The sequence below is a fragment of the Limulus polyphemus genome, unplaced genomic scaffold (assembly GCF_000517525.1).
Source record: "Limulus polyphemus unplaced genomic scaffold, Limulus_polyphemus-2.1.2 Scaffold4061, whole genome shotgun sequence".
Lineage (NCBI taxonomy): Eukaryota > Metazoa > Arthropoda > Merostomata > Xiphosura > Limulidae > Limulus > Limulus polyphemus.
The window spans coordinates 52,600-63,829 of NW_013669671.1; the positions used below are offsets into that span (position 1 = coordinate 52,600).

Consider the following 11,230-nt stretch of genomic DNA (forward strand, 5'->3'; position numbering starts at 1 on the left):
TTTTTTTACTTTACTTTCATTGACATGACACCAGCAGTAATAACTACTTGCGATATAATTGTCAATCTGCACTTGTACCAAGAAGATGCCGATATGTGTTGCCTAATCAAGGATGAGTGGAATTGGGATGCAGAAAAGAAAACCAAGGCCCAGGAAATCTTAGATATCATTAATTAATTAATGTGTCACTTAATTCTTTCAAAATTTTCTTTTTTCTTATATCATCTGCTTTGTTTGTATTTTTGCTTTTTATATATTATTATTAAAGTCTTTTTCTTAGGTAATTTTGGTCAATTGGAGACCATTGTGTCCTTAGTTGTGCTGGAAAATGTCTTAGCACCTTTGAGAGAAACCACCCACAAGTTATAGCAGCGAGATTTCGATGTCCGGTCGACATATTCTTTGCTGTCCTCTGTCAAGAAAGACATGAATCTATTAAGGCGAGAAGTAAACGACCGATTTGATGGATGGTATGTGGAAATAAAAAAATTGCTGAACAGCTTGGGACTGATGAAAAAATACGCCGAGCTAAAGCCAGCACTTACAGGTATCTAAGGCCTTTTGATTTGCCTTGCAGAAATAATGATTTTTTTTAACACAAAATTTATTGTTTTTATTTACACATGCTTACTTTGTTTTGTTGTTTTAACATGCCGATCAATTTATTCTTTCATTTTCTTGCAAAATAAAGTTTTCTTTCTTTCTTACAGGTCAATACACCCAGCCAAAAACCCGAGGGAGTATTTCAAACAGGCATATGTGATACCCTTTGTTGATGATGTGAATACACAACTGGCCGAGTGATTCTCTGACTCATCTATCACAGCTGTTTCAGCATTCATGTCGTGGATACCATCAGTGATAAGAAGGATGGATTTGAAAGAGATATCGACATTGGTGAACCAACTTTCAGGATATCAACCAGACCTTACTCGTCTTAGTAGTGTTATAAATCTATTCTTAATTTAATTTTTATATTCTGTTTTTGTTTTGTTTTTTTCATGTTTGTTATATCTGTTCCATTCAAGTTTTTAATGGCTGGCCTAACACTTTATTTATTTAATAACGACGCTAAAAAGTAAAGCCTTAATTACTAAGGTAGATTTTCTTTACTTTATTTCAGGTAGTTTACAAACTGAGCTAGAGATCTGGCGAAGAAGGTGGAAGAATTGTGAGAACTCTCCAGATACTCTAATCAGTGCCCTCAAATCTTGCTCTAAGGATTTGTTTCCAAACCTTCATGTGCTGCTTCAACTTGGATGCCTCATTCCTATCACTAACTGCGAAGCAAAAAGATTATTTTCGGCTGTTCGACAAACGAAGATGATGTTGCGATCTATGATGTTGGAGGACTGCCTTAGTGCCCTAAATTGCTGAACTCCACAGACTTCAAATTAATGTACAAGATGTTATTCAAAGATTCATCCTCAAAAAGCTACACCGACTATTTTCAACCTTGTACAAAGAGTAGACTTTATCTCTTGATGAAATAGGTATCAATGACGGCTGTGTTACAGTTTCGATTTTGTAGGGGGTAAACTATCAAATAGTCTTTTTGTTCATTTGTTATTACTAATAAATATTTCAACTGACAAAACTTTTGTTTTACATGAAATATATTCTATATAAATACTTAAACTTTCCATTTGGACCCCCTCCTGCTCAAAATCCTGGATCCGCCCCTGAGTGGGTGGTGATGACAAGCTTCATTACCTCTAGTATTACAATGTTAAATTAGGAATGGCTAGTGCAGATAGCCCTCATATAGCTTTGCACGAACTTCCAAACAAAGTTGTATTTCAATCTAAAAAAATATGAAATATGAAGCAGATTGAATACACAACCTACCTGCTTGAAATCTTGGTTTTAAAGAATGAGAGCGCTTCCCAACATTTTATAATGGCTGAGAAAACCACTAGGGGACATTCTAAATTGTCAATTAATTATTCACAAGTCATATATTGATAAGTGTATATGAGGTACCATTTCCAAAAATGAAAAGAGGTGAGCTGGGCTACTGTGTTTGATTCAGTACCTAGGCGATATCTATGCAAAAAGAAAAGATACGAAGTTCGTATTTTATATCAGCTTGTCAATATTGGTAATTTGAGTTCCTAATTTTAGATATTAATGTTTTTGTGTTATAATTTGTAGTCATTCTAGAACGAAAGAAGCATAATTTATATTTATTTCCTAATATTTTATGTTGGTTACGAGATTGGTCAAATCTGTCAAACCCTTAGATATTCATTAGTGAAAATAAAAGATAAAATATAAAGTTTTTCCTTAAGAAACGTTTGATAACTATCTGGACATTATTAAGATTTTGCATGTGAAATTTTAAAATTTTCTGATGCATGAAAATATTTTTCATCTTGAAATGAAAATTACTTTGCATGTTGGATAGGTAACAAGTGAAAAGAATAAAAAGGTAGGAGAAATTTTGCTTAACAAACCTTAAGAATTAGTACCTTGCGTATGAAATCATTGTAATGTTAACTGATAATGTGCCAAATTTCCTCAACATACGCTTACTAATTTAAAAGTTATAGCATGAAAACTATAACAAGGACACAATGGTTACGAGGTCGATCCGACGGACCAAGCCCATTTTGAAAGAGTTAAGCTAAGAATATAGATTCAACAAGTATAAAAATAGTTGTTGAATCAAGTTGTTTGGTTCAAAAACTCTTGAGAGAGGTAAAATGAATCAGAAAACTCTAAACAAGTTATGAACACTCAAAAGTAAAACTAGTATGTAAAATCCACTGCTATGTTATCAGTTATCTTTTCCTTTCACAGTTCTTTTGAAGAAGTGAGGAATTTTCATTACTATCTTCAGAGTCAGAGCTGTCATCATTACTGTCTGAGAGCCCTTCATCATCACTGACAGCACTAGAATAAACATCACTGTTTGAAGATGAAGATATGCAAGAAGAACAAGAAGTAGATGTTCCAATGCTTCCACTGCTGTCATCAGAGTCTGTGGCAGAATCTTCATCAGACTGGTCAGAGGATTTCTTACTGGGTTCCTCAGTCACCGATAATGTCTCACTCAATTTTAGGTTATCCAACTGCTCACCAACTAAAGCCACAGAATTAGATTTACAAGATTCTGATGTGTCAGTTGTGGGAATATCAACATTTTCTTCTTTTTCCAAAAGTGTCAATCTTGCAGCCGCTTCTAGTTCTTCCAGATCCAGGTTTACATCTCCTTTGTTTATTTCAACCTATTCAATTTATCCACATATCTACATTAATTTTAAGGTGTGCATTATTTCAAGCTATGTACATCTTTTGTACTTATTTATAAGAACTTATGAGTGAAACAAGAACAGAATGTATAACAATAAGTCAACCACACTATATCTGCCATATAAAATGATGACAAGGACTTTCACCCAATACCAAAGCTCATCATGCTGACTGGGATACAACTGAAACAGTATTGGTTGAGACATTTTTTATATTATCACACTGCATGAACAACTGTTTTGATGTGAAATGGAGTTTATGTTGATGAAGTGTAATTATTAACCATTCTATAAAAGTAATTTACAAATAATAAATAGAGTAAGGATTAATAACACAATATTATTTATCATTGTAACAACAATTATTTATTTCAACCAAACATTGAAAACCAGCATGCTAGTCTTATTGTTCTCATAGTAGGTCAAGCAACCACAACTTTTTAATCTGTGTAATTAGTCAACATCAGTATATCTAAAAAAAACACACTAGTTTTAATGTGCAAATAAGTTTAAACTTTCTTTTTTATTAAAAATGGTTCTATAAACACTTAGGAAATGAAGATGTACATAGTTTGCTATGTTGTTTTATAGTCAACACATTCTAGATACAGAGCTTCAACAAGCATTAAATGTCAGTTCCTGTTTCCAAGATTCAACTGCTGCTCAACACTCAAAAAGTCAGTTACTATAACTAGCCGATCCTCAAACTGTGGTTACATCTACATATGTCTTATCAAAGTACTTGTAAATACAATGATAATACCTAGTTATTAGTAACTAGCTGCTAAGGCTTACAAAGTCAGTCAGTATTAATAACTAAGTTGCCAAGATTTATAAAGTCAATTAATATTAATAACTGGTTATAAAGGTTTATGAAATAAGTGATTTTTAATACTTAATTATCAAAACTTATCAAGACAGCCAATTTTAATACTTATTTATTAAACCTATAATATTTACATTTTATTCATGTCTATCAAAGTCATAAGTTGTTTACTAAAATTTAGTTACAAAGTCACTTAACTTCAGTGCTTAGTAATAATCCAGGCTAACATTTACATGTAGTATATTGAAAACATTAAAAAGTCAGTCGATGTCAGTGCTTCAAAACATATGTTTAAAACATATTACCTTTACATCAACTAACAAATATTTAATTAAAAGTTCTTTCATTTGTGAAATATATTAACAGTAAGAGAAATAACCTCTCTCTCTCTCACTTAAAATTTTTTGTTTAAAGAATTAAATGGAATATACTGACAACAAAGCCTTCACCCAACCTATGTTATTAGGTAATTCTCATGCTCCAACTTTTATTAATTGATCATTGTCAGCAACATGTGTTATATAATTCTCATTATTCAAAATTTTTGTTAATATACGAGCTTCGTCAGTTTGACCAACTTTGCAACCACAATTTAACCATGAAAAATTTAACAAGCTTTTAGTAAACATTAACATTTTTTTACACAAACAAAATCTGATTTTTAAATAAGTATTCTAATTAAAAATTTGTCAATGAATTTATGAAGTCAGTCTGATGAGTGTGAGAGTAAAGTGATTTTTGTTTTAAGATTAAAAATAGTCTAGCTCAAGTTATAGTATTGAATTACATAATGCATGAGCTTCTCACATTCATAACTCGTTGTGAAGTTAATTTATCATTTATGTTTCATCTAACCTAATAAGTTACTAAATTTTACAATTCAGTTGCTTTTATGACAATAAATAAAAAATATCAAATGAATTAAGAATGATTAGTTCTTAGCAGTTGCTAGCTAATTTTATTGGAGGTAGAGAACTTAATTACAGTATTTCAAACACTTACTGGAAACCAAGAGCAAACTGGTAAGAAAACTATAGTAATTCATACCACAGCATGGGGTTGTAATAAATAAGTTTGATGTTTTTATAACATTTATTAATTTCTTTGATATTACTGGCTGATATAATAAAAAAAAAGAAGAATGTTAAATATGATTATTTGAAATTTCTTCCACTTTTTTAATCTATACACTGCCTGGAATGAAGATTTTGGAACAAACGACTTTCTTTCAATAATATCTATATTGTACACTTCATTGTAGTGAACTTAAAATTTTTAAATTTTCAGTGTGCATATAAAAACATATACTCACAGGATAAGACATAGTAAACACCCCAATAAAGATACCGAGATTAATTCTGCTGTTTTTCCAAGAAATTTTATCATGGGGGGGGGGGGGGTTATCTACATAGTTAAGTATATAGTCATTCAACTAAATCATGAAAAGAAAAAAAAGACTTCTTGGTTAATTGTAGTTTATTTTTCATTATTAAGAGATTTATGGGGTATAAACAGATATAAAAAAATGTACTTTTATAAATTAAAACGTATGTTCCAATTTTATATATATTATCATGTTTCTCTTCAAGACTTCTATTTCTCAATGAATATGTTGTACTTTCAGTGATTATAATCAATCATGGCTTACCTTTTCAAGGGCTTTAGCTAATGACATGAAATTTTTGGATCTGAAATAAAAATAAATATATTTTATATAACACCATTATGGTTGCTTACATGCAATTGTACTAAAAAACTAGTTTAACATTTGATTGTAACAAGCTTCAAGATTACTCAAAATATTAACCATCAGGATTATTTTACTTACTACCAGTGTTACATTTTAAAATATTTTTAACATGAGCCAGTTTATCGCTTCTGCACAGTCCTAATTCAAATGTAATTAGACCACAATTTTTGTTTTAAACCTAAAGATTCCTCATGATCCAAACCTCATTCATGTAAATTTAAAAGATGAACCTTCCTCTACCCATTATTTCTAAGTATGTTATTGTAAATTTAACCAGCCTCTAAACAAACTTAAAGCTTCACTATTATTCTCTACATATCTCATCCATAATATTTAAGCAAACTTCACAGTACAGAGATTGAAAAATAAAACTATAAACAATGAAGTGAAAGCTAGTTTGCCTATACAAGAATAATATTACTAACTTCAAGACAAGATTCATTTTCCAAAGTAAAATATAAATATATCATCTTCTTAATATGAATAAACTACATATTTCACAATTTTTTTTTTAATTAGTTAACTTATTAAAAATGCCCTTGTACTTTTCTACTTAAGAGAAACTTTCAAGTAACTTATAAATTATAAATTCATGATGAAAATATGTGGCTTCAGAAAAACTGGATCTTACTTTACATTTTGAACCCAAACACAATAATCTGTTATGTACAAGTCATTCAGAACATATCGAGAGTCACTGTCATTCAGGGTGTCATGGATCTTCAACAAACACTTCAAAACAAAGTTTCGTCCTAAAGAGAGAGAAAAAAGTGTTGAAACAGTTTAAGAAAATATATAAATAAATTTGTATTTGTTCATTATAACTTATACAGGACTATTTCAAAATTTTATTCTTAAATTCATATAAACTGTCTATTTCTATGCCACAAAGTTTTAAACAGAGGTTGTTAAAGAAACAGACATTTGTCATTTCTTGAGATATATATAGTGATGTAAAATTTATTGCATCATACAATTTTTTTCACACTTTTCTTCGGAATCATTGTCTGTTTTGAGGCCTTAATACATGTAGGTATAAATGTATTTCATGGATGATGCAATACTGTCTAATTATTACATCAGCAGCTTTATAGGCTGTCTGGTTATTGTATCAGTTGTGTTTTGGCTATAATTAGTGGTTCTTATTGACAGTCAGTTTAGAAGACTATCTGCTACAACATGCATGTGACACTACCATGGCTAAGGGTTGCGAGTTAACTCCACGGAAAACAACCAATCATTATTTCTTTGAGCAAAGAGGGTCTTTCAACAAGGCAGATTGATAGAAGAATTAAATCTTACCAATCTACTGTGAACCACTAGGACAGAGATATAGAGACACTGGGTGTGTGGAGCAGCAGAAGGGAAGGGGTAGGAAAAAAGCTTTCACAGCAGCTACTGATTGTATTCTGAAATGCATGAGCCTGCAGAATCATCGACTATTACTCACAGATCTCAATTCAGCATGGCAGGAAAGTTAGGAATCACTGTCACCATGCTCACTGTCCAGTTTCGCCTGTGCTCAGCCAGTCTCCCAGCAAGAAACCCCTCCTCGCCTACAAGATGAGGCTCAACTGGACCAAAGAGTATGCTGACTGGACTGAAGCAATGTGGAGCAAAGTGATCTTCTCAGATGAATCAAAGTTCAACCTGCATGGATCTGTTGGGATACACTTTGCACGATGTCGATGTTTGAATGCAACTATGAAGTATCAGCAGGGTCAGGTGATATAGGGATGCATCTTTGGAGGGGGGGCACCTGCATTTAGTGAAAGGCTCTGACAATGCCAACAAGTACATCAAGATCCTTGAGTCCTGCTTAAAGCCAACAATTTGGGATCCCTTTGGTAGAGCTAACCACCGTACATTCCATGATGATTCTGAACTATGCTATGGGACTAAAAAGGTTAGTAATATTCATGCACTCTAAGCAGTTGATGTGAAATAAGGGGAAATTTCACTCTTTGTGTCTCAAAAACAGATCTTAGGTTTTATTTTATTCCTTCAGGTGAAGGACTATCTTTGAAGGGAGAGGGTCAGCACATTACACTGGCCAGAAAATCCTTTCAAAAATTGCTCAAATGTAAGGGCTAACAAAGTGCAAGAGAAGAAATCGAGAAACATCTAGGAACTAACGGAATCCCTAATCCAGTTGTGACATTATGAACTCACCCTGCCTACATTTAGTTCCTAGTGCACTCAATGCCACAATGATATCAAGCAGTTATCAAGACCAGAATGAGCACAACCAAACATTAAAACAACCACTGTGACCACTTTCTGTCCATTACATTAGTGGCATTATCTTTAAATCTATGTTTTCTAACTCAAAAAATATTTTTGTATTTGCCAAGTATTTGTTGATCATCTGCTGTAATACTTTGTCAATAATTGTTTGGTTGTTTATGGTGCAAAGCAACTAGGCTATCTGCACCAAACAACCGGTAAAAATAGTGAAAGTAAAATTGTTGTAAAAATGTAAAAATAAATTGAGTTAAAACTAAAATATGTCCAAAATTCAGATAAAAGATTTAAATAGAATTAAAAAGGCCAATTGTTCTTAAAAAATTAAAAATACAATCAAGTTGGACAGTGTCACCATCGCCAATGACACTGTCCAATGTCAGGAATAAACTTATAGAAAAGAGATGTCTAAAATGGTGCTGCTGCTCACAGTTGTAACAATGGCATGACAGTAAAATGTGGGCTACACATTAATGGGTCAGTACCAGATAAAAGAAAACAAAGAGTTCAAAAACTGTGACTAATGCATAGCCTTGACACGACAACTTCCTCTTTCCAATCGTTACAGAAACAAGACGGCCACAGAGCAACAGAAGGTTTGACCTGGTGAAGCTTGTTATAACATTTCTCACCCCAAGTTGACTGCCAACTGGCAAGAAGCCATGCCTTGAATACAGGACCGTAGTCCGTGTATGGGACAGGCACGGCCGTGATGGAGCCAGAGCAGACGGACTTAGTTGCAGCATCAGCAGACTTGTTCCTGCAAATACCGAAGTGGCCAGGCATCCAGAAAACCTGGATGGAAACAGAAGATAGAGAAAAATGGGCCAGTTGTTGTTTAATATCGACGACAACAGGGTGAGAACTAATGTTAAGCAATTCCAGGGCCAGTAGAGAGCTAAGAGAATCAGAGTAAATAGTACAATCGCTGTACTGCATAGCTACTACATGATCCAGGGCAAGAGAAATAGCATTCAACTTGACAGTGAACAGAGAAACTGTAGAGGGAATCCTGCAAGCAACTACCGAGCCACCTCAAACCATGGCAGAGCCTACAGAGTCACCTGATTTCTAACCATCCGTGTAAACGAGAAGAGAAGAATGGTTTGAAAGATGTTCAGCAAAGAGAAGACGGTACTTCCAATTGGGAGTATCCGCCTTCCACAGATGACTCAAGGAAAGGTCACAGTCGGGGATGGTAATAAGCCATGGTGGAATGAGCTGATAAATGAGGACATCAACGTCATCCAATGCCAGACCCAGTTCAGTCAGTTGTGCCTGGATACAAAGGCCAAAGAGAGGAATTGAAGACTATCTGTTCTGAAAGAGCACAGCCCACTGATGAAGAAAGACACAATTCAAGGTGGAATGCTGTGATAAGGATTGAAGCTTGGTAGCATACTGCAGAGAAAGTTGCAAACGACGGAGGTGAAGAGGAAGTTTGTGGGACACAGTGTACAAACTCTGAACTGGAAAAGTGTGGAAAGACCCCGTGCAGAGTCAAAGCCCCAGATGGTGAACGGGGTCCAGCATCTTCAAGGCCGAGGTCCTGGCAGAACCATAGGCCAAAGACCCATAGTCCAGTTTGGATTGAATTAGGGCATTCAATTAGATCTCGAGCATATAACATCGATCCACTCCCCAAGATGTGGAAGAGAGGACACGGAGAATGTTCAGTGCCCTCATACACTTGACACGTAGCTTCTTGAGGTGTGGAATGAAAGTAAGCTTACGGTCAAAGATAAGCCCCAAGAACTTTGCCTCAGGGACCATGGTAAGAACAACGTCACAGAGACGGAGTTCGGGATTGGGCTGTAGACCCCATTGGTGGCAAAAATGCATGCAAACGATTTTGAACAAAGAAAATGTAAAACCGTTTGCTGTGATCCACTTCAGCTAGTGATTGACGGCAGTCTGAATCTACTGCTCAATAAACCTCATGCTTAATGACTGATACAAGATGTGGAAGTCATTGACATAGAGCCTATTTGCAACAGTAGAAGGAAATTGTTCTCTCTTTCTCTAAACTTGAGAAGGATACCAAGATTCCTTCTTATTATCGTCCAGTTGCTTTGACTAGCTGTAAGGTCTTGGAGAGGATGGTTAATGCTTGTCTTGTTTGGTTCCTCAAATCAAACAGCCTCCTCTCACCCACACAGTGGGGGTTCCGTGGACCATCTGATTCAACTTGAAATGTCAATCAGGGAAGCCTTCCTCAAGAGGGAACATCTTGTTTCTGTGTAGTTTACCTCGAGAAGGCTTACAACACTATGTGGAGGAACGTCATTTTGCGGGACCTCCATTCATATGGGTTGCGTGGCCATTTACCTATTTCTATTCAAAACATTTTACTGGACAGGCAATTCCAAGTCCATGTGGGTTTGGCTCTTTCCCGTTTTTTTCCCACAGGAACTTTGAGTCCCTCAGGGCTGTGTCTTGTATGTCACACTTTTTTGTATCAAAATTAATGCTATCACTACACAATAGCCTGGCACCAAGCATCAGGAAAAACATTCTCCTGCCAGATCCAGTTAAAAACAACCAGAAGAAAGGCAAGAGAAACAGAAGAGAGATGGCTCGGCATCTCATAGTAAACTTCATCAGGTTCGACCAATGTACTGCCAGACCGATGTAGAGCAAGTTTGAGTTCCACCAGCGTAAAGGGCCGATTATAGTCATAGAGACGATTGGCCCTAAAGGAAAGAAGTGATCGCTTTGTCCGAGACATGATGGCCAAGAAGGTGGGGGAAGAAACAGAAGTGCTAGATGCAAAGAAAAGCTGTTGCTGAGAGTATCTGTGATGCTCTGGACATTAGCAACTTCCTGACCATCAGAGAGAAAGATGGATAGGGGATGGGAAGCATACCTCCCAATGACCTTCTGAATCTTGTTCCATATGATTTTGAAACTAGTGGTAGAAGAGATGCTAGTAGTGAACTTAATCCAAGATTCCTTTGACTTTGATGTTGAACCTGCCGAGCATGGGCACAGGTCCGCTGATGAACTGTGCGGTTAGAAAGAGATGGATACCATCAGAAGGTATCCCAGGCCCGTTTTTGATCCTTCAATGCCTCCTGGCAGGCAGGACTCCACCATGGACAAGGATACCAAGAAAAACGTGTCATACAGTCAGTCACTGCTACCATGCAGTCATCT

General features: G+C 35.2%; 1 protein-coding gene across 6 annotated transcripts in view; it reads right to left on the reverse strand.

The window, feature by feature from the left end:
- LOC106470522 (protein SHQ1 homolog) overlaps nt 1-11,230 on the reverse strand; it is a 41,329-nt gene that overhangs the window by 9,241 nt on the left and 20,858 nt on the right. For 4 of the 6 annotated variants that reach the window (XM_022399125.1, XM_022399124.1, XM_022399126.1 and 1 more), the window contains exons 13-15: nt 6,462-6,582; nt 5,729-5,768; nt 1-3,230 (exon numbers count right to left, since the gene is read on the reverse strand). In XM_022399125.1, coding sequence (XP_022254833.1) covers nt 2,784-3,230; nt 5,729-5,768; nt 6,462-6,582 — 608 coding nt within the window. In that variant the 3' untranslated portion in view covers nt 1-2,783. The remainder of the gene's footprint in view (nt 3,231-5,728; nt 5,769-6,461; nt 6,583-11,230) is intronic. The other 2 variants (XM_022399128.1, XM_022399129.1) reach the window with 1 other exon arrangement.